At 34.6% G+C, this 14490-nt stretch overlaps 1 protein-coding gene across 1 annotated transcript in view; it reads right to left on the reverse strand.

Moving 5' to 3' along the window:
* Nucleotides 1-14490, reverse strand: part of LOC105360178 (uncharacterized) — a 71805-nt gene that overhangs the window by 22625 nt on the left and 34690 nt on the right. Inside the window, exon 3 of the mRNA XM_011496997.1 lies at nt 3643-3855. Within this exon, the coding sequence (XP_011495299.1) occupies nt 3643-3855 (213 nt within the window). The remainder of the gene's footprint in view (nt 1-3642; nt 3856-14490) is intronic.

The following is a 14490-nucleotide window of genomic DNA, read 5'->3' on the forward strand; positions in this document are numbered from 1 at the left end:
AAAAAAATTAAATTAAAAAAAAAAAAAGTATTTATCACGTTTGTCTATTAGGCAATTGATTATTACTAACAATAATACTGCAGAAAATTTCAATTATAAGGGTACTAAAAATATATAATACTTTTACTATGTCAGATACTTGATTAGCAATTAATTTTTCACGTAATCACGAATATTACTTTAACTATAAGATATGCTTAATAATACATGTGTGTCTTTTAATGATGAAATAATGTAATAGAGAAAAATGATTTTTCAGAAAGTTGTTCAAAATTCAGTAGACGAACTATTAAATTAAAAGGGATTTATTCTCTCCTTTATATACCCACTTTATTAATAGCTGAAACGTTAATTAGAATAATATTCATAAATAAAATGTTTGCGTCAGATTACATATTCAATAATAACTTAAAGCACATGAATTTGATTTCACATATGAATGAGTGACTGAGGAAAATCCGTCTGTCGACGGCCAACGTAATAATCATTTCTAAGCGATCGTTAATACAAGAATATTTTTCTCTTCGACAGATATTGCGTTAGATCCTTAAATATTTTATGAGACCAGGCAAAATTACTACTTATTAACGCTTTTGTTATTTTTCACATTTGATACGACCAATCGGCCGTTAATAATTAGCGAAACCAATCATTTTTCATTTGGTTGTTCTAATTTTATAAAATTCAAAATAGAATTTTATAATGCCGAGTGTGCATTGCAATGTTTATTGCGCCCAACTTTGGTCTACCAAGTAAGATTATTCAATGACTGGGTAAATTAAGGATCAGTTTGTTGGCCGCTATTAAATGTTGAAAGTAAGAATAATAAAATTGCTCATTTCGTCGTCAATCGGAGTAATAATATTTCTAGCTTTCATATTTTATCGAACAAAAGAAGAGAGATGAAAGAATAAACGAGAAATAAGAAAGAAATTCGTTTATTGGAAAGTATAATTCATATGCCAACTTTACAAAGTTTGAGAGGTCTGAGAATCGTAATTAGGTAGAGCGAGAGTAAGGATCTGAAATCTTGTTATTCGTTAAATTTCAACGAGCAGCGCAATTTCAGATATTAAAATAATCGTCGAAATATTTAAAGCGGAAATTCGCGATGTAACTACGATCCACTGTGCACTTTCCTTATGCATAATTGTTTTTGGCGCTTTCGCATCGAAAATGGTAAACGTCGGGGCTCGATCATTAATGATGATGAATGTGATTTTGCGGGGCCGATGTGCTGATGGATTTGCATAAAGGAGAGCAAAAGCGCGCCAATATAGAAAGGAAAAGTAGAAAGCACGCTAATCGGATTTAACGTACACCCGCCCGTAACGGATGATCCACGATGGCCGCCACAGTTTTCTACCTAACAATCGAAAGTGCGCTACGCACGCATCCATAAAACCAGACGACTCTCGCTCTCCTTTTATCCATGGCGTTTTCACCAGCAATTTTCCGGCGCATCGTTTCTCCGTTATCCATCCATCGTTAGTCGATTTCGTCGATCGGCCGGGCAATCGATCAGCGACTAGCGCCTCGTTAAAGGACTTGCACGTGCGTGTATCATACTGGGCCGTGTCCAATGTGTGAAAGTGGCAAACGGTGTTATGGTGAAACCGCGGCGTCCATTTCTTTGAACTTCGGTATTTTTCGCCTCGTTTACCTTCGCCTCCTGGCGCTGATATACCAATCGCGATTTGCTTAATTAAGCTCGTTACGCGTGTGCGCTGATTGAATTAAAGCGCTCGGTCATTTGGATTAGTAAGCGCGACCGTTAATGACCTGTTATAAGAAATTACACCGGCAGGTTTTTAATTATTAGATCCCCGTGATTAAAGAGTGAATATTTCTCTCAGTGCCCGTATTGCTTTATCAGTGTTACGCAGTGCTATAAAGCTAACGAGCGCTGAGGTATAAAAATTTCTTTTACTATTAACTAAATGTTAATTTTGAGGAAACTATGGAGAAACGATAATTTGCGAAGAATGTAGCGAATATTTTAAATACTATTCCATTTCATTGGCTATTATTTTTTTTACTGTAAATATCTGTAGTATACATAAAACAAAATAATATTCTGTCCATATTATTATGATATATCAGCCTTTGATTATTAATTGAAAAATATTTATAAGAGAAAAAGTTTTTAATGGAAAACCTTGGATTTAATGGTGTCATAAAAACTAAGTAAAAATAACTTCTTGCACGTGAAAAATGCTGCTAGTAATACGACTTGTAAATTCGCAGATTCATGAACGAAGCCCAATTAGACTAATAGCATTAAAGATGCTCGTTACAAAAAATAAACGAGCGAGTTCATGATTATTACGAGACAAAATTGTCAATGATTTGGCAAAAGGGCAAATAGAAATATCAACCCTAACTTTATAAATTATCGAGTGGCATTAACGCTCGAGTAAAATAAAATTATATCTCGTATTGTCGATGGGAAAAGGAACGGGAAAATTCAAAACCAACAAAGTAAGGAAATTCCAAAATAATGAATAATTTTACTTGCATTCGTATGTTGCGCTATGAAATATGTATGTATATATATTTACAAAATATCTTATATAAATTTATAAAAGTCAGAAATGTTTCGCGCTCGATTTCATCCCCGATCGCAAACGTAAATTTGCAATAAACAAAAATAAATTTCATCAGTTGTAAAACTGTTCGCGAATTCTATCTCATTTGCTTCGACAAAATTACTGACCATCAAGCAACAGAGACGCGATGACGCTCGATTCATTGTTAAATCTATTTTAACGTTAATGCCATCCGTTCACTTTAATGCCAGTAATTCTGAGTTTATTACGATCTGCGTAACGCATCGTCGAACTCAAGCGAGTTCTGGCAATTTTTTTATTTACCCGCTTGCACGAAGATTTTAAATAATGCCGTTTCCTATGAGAAACGTTACTTTGTCGGTTATCAGATATTTTAGTACTTTTTTCAAAGTTATTTTAAGTCGTGAAGTTTAAGTAATTGGATAGTGTCGAAACTAATATATATATATATATATATATATATATATATATATATATATATACATAAGGATGGGCGCTTTTTAAGTGTATAAAATATTAAATCTCTTCGATATTAGCAGAATTTATTGTCTTATACTGCACGTATTGCGTCTTATGTATACATTTGTAGAATCATTCTATTATTCATCGTTTCTCAGATATTAGAATTCGATATTAAGCTTTTATCGCTACTTCCAAGCTTTTATTTACACATACGGAAAGATTAAATTTTATAAACACTAACCAATAGACTTTAATAGAGACGTAATTTAAAATTCCAAGAGAATTTGAAAATATTCATTACCACCGCATCAATATCATTTACAATGCCATTCGAGAAAGCTGCACTTAAATCATCGTATGTTAAACGCGAATAGCAGCAGCATTGGCTCTCGGTGCAGCTGACTCTCGGCTTCGTGGAAACTCCCATCATACGCGCAAGTTGGTAAAACATGTGACTACTATCTTATTGCGACAGCCCTTTCTTCGCGAAAGAACAAAAGCGCCGAACTGAGGAAACCTTCCTCTGGCGACCGAACTCCGGGACATCATCACCAGAGACGATTTACCGACGTGGGGAGGCTCCATCAAAGTCCATGAAAGTGCAACTCACCGCAACAGGATTTGCCGAAGTCGAGGCGCACTAGCTGCACCATGTAGGGCTCGAGTAGGTTGACGTACCACCAGGGCCGGGGCTCGAGTGTCGTCAGTGTGCAGGTCTGCGGCGAGTAGACCTGAGCACTGCTCCCGTCGACGGCGAGCTGGGGGATGCCGCTATCCGCCCGACTTGACTGCATCGGCGCTTTTCCCGCTGCCACGTTCAACACTGCAATGTATGAAAAAGAGAGGAGAAATTAGATTTGTATCACTGATACAAACGATTCGTTAATGGATTTTTTTCCCCGAACATTCACTGGAATTATCACCAGAATTTACGTATATCGATATGGCTTACGTACGAAATGCCGAGGATCCTCAAATTAAACCGCTTATTTAATAATCTACATGCTCAAATATTGAAATTTCAGATAATATAGTTGAGCAATGAGATACGAGGTGCCTCTCAACTGAACACGTACATTGGCTTTGTACGCTGTACAAAAAATTTCAATTAAATAAAGACTTTTCAATATGTATAGGTGCACAAATTATTAATCAATCGAATATAGATCAAACTTGAAGTAATAGCGATTCAAAATTTTAACCCAATCCAAACTTGCGAATTTTTTCAGCCAGAGTGAAGCTTAAAAATAAAAATAATTTATTCGCGCTCATCTGCCTTTCGTATCATTCATATTTATGACACGCAATAAACTTCACGAAGTGGCATTATTTGATATTATAATTGGATTTATAAGAAATGTAACATTCAAAATAACTTGAGAATTGACATGAAATACAAAGATATATTTATGCTTATTAAAAGTAATAGTACATATTTTTTAATATTAACATTTATAAAAATGTTTTCACTGCATGTTTCACTACATGTAAAGCGAGTAATAATTGTGTAAAATGAAAATTTTACTGTAAACTGATAGGTAATAAAAATCCATTCTAGCAAAAATTCCACAAATATGCAAAAAGTGCAGTAAAATTGTCATTATTAATTTATTATCGAATAAAATTTATTGGACTTGAGTGAGTTATTATTTTGTGATATGAAAATTTCTGATGAAATACTCATATTTCAATTTATTTATTTATAGCATAATTTGTAGTCAAATGTACACAATAAATGTTAAAAAAAAAACAAAAAAAAAACAAAACAAAAATAGTATTAAGACTACTAAAATGAACAAAATTTTTAAATAAAAAAAAAATTGACCCACTTATTGATGTGAAAAAAATGAATATAAAATTTTAATTTCATGTACTGTAATATGTGAAATAATTTCTTTATTATTGCATTTAAATAAAAAATTACTTGACATTTCATTAATTTCTTTTTTTAACTTCTATTTATAACAACAATTTTGTTGAAAAAATTAAAATTTTAACCAAGTTTTTAATTTAATGTAGATGCCTTATTAATTATTATCTTATGTAGCAAATATCAAACGAAACATTATAGTTGTAAATAATTAATTTCTTACTCAATCTCTCAATGTGTATATTTGTTCACACTGGATACTACATGAAAAAGATTTATACATAAAAGTATAAATCGTTATCAAAGGTATTCCTATAAATATTTATTTATTTATTATGTTTGCGAATACAATGAGAACACTAATGTATATAACTATCATTGCCATTATCATTATTCACTTCGTACGTAATAAATTATGAATTGTGAAAAAGTCAAGAAAAATGTTAGTATAATATTCGATAGATTTAATAATATAAGATAGATTTTTCAATGAGTTTTGATGTATTTTATTTTATGCTTATTGATTAAATCGATTTTACAAACAAAATAGATAAATGTTTTCCTTTAAAATAATGTTAAAATCAATATATGTTTTAATATTTAATAACCATTAGTTATATAGTATTCCACGAAATGACCTGTTTCTGCTTATACAAGAAACATTAAATTCTTCAAAATTATAAATTACGCTTACTTTGATATAGTTTAAAATATGTTGCGATGGTATTAACTTTTATATCTATCGAGAAACATACAAGAAACTTTAATAAGCAACTTAATATAAAACAATTATAGACAAATTCCGTTTCACTGAATTACAAGAAATAAAGATATCAATTTATTATTTTATAAAGATACCATGAATATATCAAAGGAATTCGAGGTATGGGAATGAAAGAAGTAATTCGAGGAGAAGTAATAAATGGTAAAATTTAGCACACCCTAAAATAAATCATAAATCAGAAAAATAACTGTCTTCCTGATTACTCAAACGAGTTTTTCCTTTAAAATAAAATGGAAGGAAAGAAAAACCTCCTCTAACTCAAATATTTCAAGATACACACATGCAAATCATGCGAGTCATGAAATAATGATGTCCAGAGTGTAACATCTGCAAAACTTGTTTCTCGTTTCTACAAGTGCTTAAGGAACAGGAATGAGCACTATCTGGTTAATTTAAATCCTATGTTTGCTCTATTAGCACATCGTTATATTTTATATTATACGCCAGATTTATTGTTCTTGAAAAATTATATCGAATAATTTTTCTTTTTTTTCTTTCGATAAATTAATTTATAAGTGAATAGCGAAGGAATGATGAGAGTAATTTTAGATAAACGCATTACAAAATTTATTAGATTTAATGTTACCGTGTAGTCATTCAAGATGTTCTTTCATCTTTATTAATAAAAAAACGTTAATTAGAATCAATTGTAAGTATTGTCGTGAATTTCACTTTTTCGATACAAAGTTCAAAAATGTAATATTTATTAGCACATCATTTTTATTTTACATGCTACAATAAAATTCAAACTATAACGCTGTAATCAGTGATTATTAATTGATTTATGTGATTGATAAAATTCTTTAATTATTTATAAATAAAAAAAAAACATTTAGTCATTTTAATAATGCTGCTTTCATATGTACCGATAAATTTTCGTAAATGCCACGTAAATCAGCTTCACTATTTACAAAGAATTCATTATAATAAATATTTAATACTTTATGATTACTTATATTAATAAAAGTAATAAACATTACCTTTTGCCTTTATTGAAAAATGATATTCTTTTTACTGAAATGTATTTACGTAGATACGGAAATCAACTGTAAACCATATATTGCAAAGTAAAAGAATAAATTATGTTTATGTGTATACTGAGAAGTGTATTTAATATTTATCCATAGAAGTAACTGTATTCAAAGAGTAATAATCAGAACAGATATTTTATAGCGAAGAGATTGGAAAATAAATAGTTGATATAATAGATATTTGCTCTTAGAAAATCGGAAAAAATGTTTTTACATAAGTATGTTTTGGTAATAGAAAAAAAAAATTAATAAAGGTTGATAAGAAATTTTTTTAACGCATTGTATTCTCCGTTTGCTACTATTTTCTTTTTACTTACTAATATTTACGCTTACATATTTAGCAACATTCACATCTATATACATTCACGATTACTTGATCAAATCATAAATATATTAAGTTAGAAGATTTGAAATAACGTCAAATTATTATTAGAATAAAAGTTAATTAAAAAAGATTTATTATATTAGCAACTGTAGATTGCTTATATATAGATAGAATCTTAATTATAGCATATACGAAACCATTAAAAGATTACAAAATGAAAATTGTAGACATTTTTTTTTTATAAAACTCTTAGCGAAAGAGGGTAACGGGAATTAAAAATGTGTCTTCATAGAAATTCACGGAGACGTATGTTAAATAGATTCGCATTCAACTTAAGCAAACTGCTTACATAAAATGATTACAATACTAAACGATTTGTGCCTTTGAAATGCACAGCAAATAAATTGTATCGATAAAAGATAGGCAATCACATTATATTTCATGTATCAATGGATACAAAATATATAAATATATATATATATATATATATATATATATATATATATGGCTCCATCTATGTTTAAATGCGTAGGACTCGTGTTTAGACTGTGCAAGTGAATTTTCTACTTCCTCCGCAAATAATTCATCGGGATGCGTTAATATGGTAAAAAATAAAACAAAAGAAAAAACAAAAACTTCCCTCCTATCATTTTTCATTACGGTAATTTAGAGTGTACCGCAATCGCGAAAATATTGCCATCTCGAGCGCATTGGGCACCTGTGCGCGTACTCGCACGTGAGCGCGCACAGAGAGAGAGAGAGAGAGAGAGAGAGAGAGAGAGAGAGAGCTATTCATATCCCTGATATGGACGCGCGTTCGATTAACTGCGCACCAAGTGAAAATGATAATGGAGAGGCTTTTAATGGTGTTGATCGTTGCATTTGCCTCGGTTAAGACGTCGAGCATTGCACAAAGTACCTGATGCTCCCTTGATTATACAAACGCAATCTTCTGCAGTCGACTTGCCGACGAGCTTAATTGGCTCTGGTGAAATAAATGTTTACCGGGATCCACGGCCTCTTTTCCATTGCCGAGTATTAAGTTATCAGCAGCGTATTCATATCGGAACAATTGTCCGTAAACTCGTGGGGATAAAATGGCTTTAAAATCTAGATAACGTTCGACAATTTTATTTAATGAGACACATCGTTAACGAGATCGTGTGGGATTCGTGACTTTGAAGATCATTTAGGAACACTATCCTTATCACACTTCGATTATCGGATTATCCACAAAATTACATTGATTGCGCGAAACGTACAAAAGAAGACATAGTTTTTGCCTTTAAAAATGAATCCTCATTTCATACACGATAATTGCAATGTAAGGAATAATCAACTGTATGTGAATTATTATTATTTGAATCCCTTAAGTTGTATTGCTAATATATCAGTGTAATTTAATCGAAGCTTATTTATGCGATTAGCTGTAAATAATGTACTTCGATCGGTTTTTATAATCGTGTTAAAGTTCATGAAGCATTGCAATTTGCCGAAACAAAGGTATGTGAAGAAATAAAAGTATGTTCAAAGTTAAACTTAAAATTTACAATTTCAAACTATATTTATATATCATCATAAGCATATTTAAAATTGCACTACAATTGAATATTAATTATACTTAATTAAATATTATATCTAATTACGTGCCACTATTATCCGATACAGTGTATTTAATGTGTATTTGTGGTATCGTTTTACAATAAAGTTAATTGTATTCAATTGAATGCATTGAATACGTATTATTATTGTGTCAATTAGGGCGCATTTAATCGTATGAAATTCACATTTTCTAATTCAAATAGTAATTGTTTCCCTTCATTCTTTTATGCGTGAAAAAAAAAATTATTTCTAAACACCATATTGTGTGTTCCAATTATAAAAAAAAATATAAAGGAATTTTCATAATAGAAGCAACTTTTTCTATATATATATATATATATATATATATATATGTATATATATATACATTTCAAATTTTATGTAATTATCAAACGATTATTCACTTATTAAATTAGAATAGCTGTACTTTTCTAAATTTCCAAACAATTGCCATGATTAATTTAATTCCATTGCCGAAAGATTTGTCGATAAGTCTAATGATGCGCGTAATAATTGCACTTAACATGCAACCAGCAGCAGGAAGGATATTTGTCCGAATGCAATGAAATCTGTTAATACTTGCGTCTCAAATGTTATGCTAATGGAAAAAGATTTCAATCTTAGAAAGCGTACGTTATAAAGCTTGTGAGCGTTGTTTGAGATAAGAATCGTTGTTGTCTATAAATGCACCTACTGCAATGAATTGCTTTTCGTTTATTAAAATGAAAACGGAACAAGGAAATATCTTTGCAAATTAGCACGTCGCTCGTTTCTAAATATATGGGTAATATTAAAAAAATTTATCGAATAATAATGCTAATAATAAAGCAAATCAGCAGCTGTCATGAAAGTCATATCAATTACATGAGAAAATAATATATCAATCGCCGTATGAGTAAATTAATCCGAACAAACATGAAGAATGTATATAGGACTTTTGATCATCAAGGTCTTGAAAGCTCGATCGAAAGCTCGATAAGCCTTGCATCTTTCCTGCTTGAAGAAATAAGGAAAGGCGAACGCGGAAACGCGCCACGCCATTTCCCACAATCTCGACTTTTAATAAGTGATAAAAAGCCTCGCCCGATCCCATACGCAATGCACATAACTCAATAGCTCTCTCTCCCCCCCCCCTCTCTCTCTCTCTCTCCCACTCACCCATACCATCCCATCCACTTGTCCGGAGTGTTCTCGCCATAATTAATGTGCCTGACTTTTTTTACGAGCTAACGCCAAGAGGAGGACCGAGTAGTGGCGTGTGCGACGCGCGGCCCATTGGCGGCAGCATTGACGAATCGCCAAGAGACCGCGAATGCGGGGATATTCACAACCGCGGTGTCGAGAGAGTCGTTGAACGGCCTCTGCTGGTGAAAAAGCGTGGCCCGAGATCGGCAACCGGTTCGATCGACGTACGCATGAATTATTTATTCCCTTTTCGTCTGTCTCTTGATGAAATGCTGAGCGGTCGGCTGCTCTCCGTCACCGGAGCCTCGGACACTGCGCGCTCTTGGGGCCGTCCGGGATAAGCGAAAGGAGGAGAAAGAAGGAAGTTGGTTGAAATTTTCAGATGATTTTTACACGGAGACAGGTGGTCGGACAACGTGCGAAAGACGAAACGAGAAAAGTGGAATCAACCGGTACGATATGAACGATCGCAGCCGAGCGTACTCTTCATTATATTAATGCCAATTTTTGTAACGGCTTTAACCTCTTAAAGCTGCTATAATTTAACGTAACTGGCGTTCGAGTTTGAAGGAAATGTTTTTAAAATTATTTCGCCGATTTAACTTGTGTTGTTTAGCTTATACTTAAGCGCATCCATAATGGCTTCTATCAACGGCCTTATATACACGTCTTATAACATCTGTGGTTATGATTTATTTTTATTTATTTATTTATTCGTAATTATTATTATTATAATAATAATAATAATAATAATAATAATTATTATTATTATTATTATCATCATTATTATTATTATTATTATTATTATTATTATCATAATTATTATCATCATTATTATTATTATTATCATTATTATCATTATCATTATTATTATTATTATTATTTTGTTAATTACGTAATTTCATATTTTGGGATTAATTATACACTTAAAGCACTAAGTCAGAGCTATAAATTAAATTACAACGTCATTTTATGTACTGAAAGCGAAAAAGTTCGTAGTCGCGAGTCTTTGAAAAATGTACGTCAAAGCACACGATTGTCGAGTAATTATAATTTTGTCTCCCGATATCATTGGCGTGAAAACGACGCGGCCAACGCACTAAACGAAAATTATCATAATGTGCTTAATTCACGAGCTGTATATGTCTCTTAAAATCATCGACCCTATATACCAATTGCTAATTGGTTAGAAACGGCAATGATAAGGGCACTAGGAGGCAGTCACGTTAATACCAGTGAGAACAACGACTAATACGTTTACGGACAAATACACGGGTGTGAACTTTCATCGGTATAGGCACCTTCGGAAAACATCAGAGGCCCGTCAGCCTATTAATCGCGATTAAAGAAAGCAAGGCACTCGAACGAATAATAATGCCCGACAAAACGGTCGCGTGGTTTTATCGGCTTATGCTTACTGTCGGTGCAGCACTTATTAGAAAGTTCAACGTAAATAGTCGAAGGAGGACCGTTTGCCGAGCGAGGAAAACGGAGGATTGCGGTTTTTCGGCGAGGTGCCAAGCCGATGACTCTCCCGCTGGACAGAGAAAGGATTTCACTTAGTGCTCGGTTCGACGCGCGGGATTCCCGGAGCGAGATTTTCACGAGGCCTTTACGCATTGGATGGCAAGCGGTCGCTTGAAGCTGTTCGAGTGGATTGTCGACGGTCGATTGTGTACGACGTAGACGAACGCCAAAGACCGACTTTAGACTTTTTGAATAAACTACGCGGCCATTAGGCGCCATTGTGAATTAAATCATTTCACTAATCGATTCGGCTTACTCTACCGCCGTTGCCGCGCGCCTCTTCCCCACCCACTCTCAGCGATTAGTATGCCTACCATTGGTATGGAATATCTAGTCTTGCTCACCGTAAATGCACCGAGTTCGATAATTGCTCCGCTCTTGCTATTAATTTTTCAAGAAAGTTATTCACGCGATGAGGTATCCGCATTTGTTCCATATCGAATATTATATTAATTGCCAGGATATAGATTAAAGTGCCGTTGAATACAAATTAATTACATGATTTCCAATTTCTAAGGTAATAGGACGAAATTGAATATCAATCGCTTCCTACCGAAGCCTATAAAATCGAAAAGCCAGCAGCACCGTACAAGGTTGAAATATTGTTTGAATGGCCAGGCCGATCGTAATCGGCCAAGTAAATTACATTTGCGATGGCGCGCGCTTGCATTATCAATTCCCCAATCCCCCCAATCAATTTTACAATAAAATTGTCTCGCGAGCGAAACACTTCTTCGTAGAGTAAAAATACCGTTAGCGCGCGGCAGTGAAATCCAACGTAACTCACCTCGAGCGGCGAATGCTCGCGCTTAGCTTTAAATGGCGAGGTGAGGTTAAGTAAGCGAAACGAGGAGCCAACGGAGATTCGCCCGGCCAACACTTCACCCTCCATCATTCTCGCCATCGACGCGCCTTGAAAATTTTTCGTCTCTTTAATCAGAGCCACGTTTCACCTTTTACCTCGTGTACGTGTAACGTGTAAACGGGGCTGTGAGAACCGTGCGATTTGCCGAGGCGTTATTACGCCCGTGAAGAGGAGACAAAGTCAATGAAAGACGAGAGAATGCACCGATGATGTTTATTGTGCGCAAGGTTGCGGACACAACGAGAAGTGGGTTAACGTGCCAACGTCGATCGATGCTGTGCCGCGAGGACTCGAAAGAACGAAAGCGGCCCGAGGGTGCTGTGCGTTTTGTATCGCGACACGACGCGTGTATGTAGCATTTTGCTTTTTTTCCTCTCGCTCGACAATGCACCACTCGGACGAGAAAAGTACCGCGTTTATTCTTAGTCGTCCTCGATTTTTGCTCCTTTTTCTCTTTCCGTAACTCGAACGCAGCCTCGAGCCCTCAGGGATATTATTATTATTTTCGGCGCGGCTACAGGACTAGAAGAATAAACAATATGCATTGGTAATGCCGAGCTTCACCACTGACATGAGCAATTTTCGTTTTCTCGAGGATGGCGACTTTCCAAATTCAATCGAAAATTTCCGTTTATCTCTGCTACTCCTACTACTTTGGAGCTAGAGAGATCAACATTCGAGCGGCCCGTGTAGCGAAAAAGAAAGGAGGAAAAAGAAAAGAAAAGAGAAGAAAAAAAATGACATTGTGCATCTATGCTGAGAAACTCGTGTATGAATTATTCCTACGTACTTTTCATTATTTCTAGCCGTAAAGATAGAAAAAGAAAAGAAAGCAAAAAAAAAAAAAAGAGACAGAACTTGTTACAGAACGAAAAAGACATCAGAGCGAAATGTCGATTGATTGATGAATTGTCAAGCAAAGTGCAACGACGCACGCACGCACGCACGCACGCACGCACGCACGGAAAAAGAGAACAGAAAACACGCCTCGATCATAATCTGGCATTCATCAGTCATCGAACAACGTTCTCACGACGCAGCCAATCTTCAGTATCGCGAAAGTCCGCGCAAAAAACAGTGTAAGCTGCCGCTCTGCCTCCTCCCCCTAAATCTTCACGTCATATCTCCCGGCTGACGAAATCGCGATACTTTCATTCGCGATCCGGGATCGACGAGCCCGCGGAAAAAAGCGGTCGCAAATCAAACGGAACGCTCGCAGGAAGGAAGCAGAGGCGCATGCGTGGGGCGCTCAATTTGCTCGGCGCATGCGTCCTAACGGTATAACGGCGGGTATCTTCCGCTTCTGACCGTTTTGTCAGGCGCGAAAGTCGACTCTGTCGACTCTGTCGTCGTCGTCGTCGTTGTCGTGAATTAGCCGGTGCTTTCTTTTTCCCACCGGCCTCACCTCCGTCGTTTCCACACTCAGCTTCTCTCGCTCGCTCGCTACTACGAACACGCTTTCTGGCTTTATTCGTTAATAATTTTTATGCCAAAAATCGGATTTAACGTCTTCTGGCCTGTGAGAGCATCGATTGCACGGCCAAACATTTTGAAATAATTGAGACATTCGAAGACAATGTTATATAATAAGTCGATACATCATCCAAGCCTATTATTATTATTATTATTATTATTGAAATCGATAACATGTTAAGTCGGCTACAAGCACTGTCATTAAATGTATAAATTTTAATTATTTTTACTAGTAATTAACGTTCAGACTTTATTGTTGGCGTAGTCGCCATAGTCGCGTAAATTTTTGAAAATGAATTTTTTATATTATACCGATGTCGAGAAATTGGGTGCTTATGTTACGCGCTATGAAGAAAGAAACATCCCGATGATCTTATGTACTTTAAATCTTTCTTTCCTAATAATAAATTTTCTTTGACAAGCGTCAAATTATGTTCTCGGAGCCAGAAAAAGGTTTTATTAGCACTTGGAGGACAATGGTTACTACTGCTTCCGCGTCCAAGAATTTTATAATACTCGCTGTAATAAAAAACGTTCAAACACTTGGCTTGTAATTAATTTTTTAATATTATAATATTCTACGTGGCTCTTCTGAAATTGCTCCCAACATACTTACGCGCGCGTGTACGTGTTACGTATGTGTGTGGGTGCGCGCGCGATATTATAACTAGTCTTTGAATTCTAATAACTTCCATAAAAGGAACTTTATCCACTAAGTAAAAAAATTAATAGTAATCAGCCCATCTGTAAGGTATAAACGTAAAAAAAAAACACGGTATACCACTATTAAAAACAG

This window comes from Ceratosolen solmsi, unplaced genomic scaffold, assembly GCF_000503995.2.
Source record: "Ceratosolen solmsi marchali unplaced genomic scaffold, CerSol_1.0 scaffold13, whole genome shotgun sequence".
NCBI classification, from domain to species: Eukaryota; Metazoa; Arthropoda; class Insecta; order Hymenoptera; family Agaonidae; genus Ceratosolen; species Ceratosolen solmsi.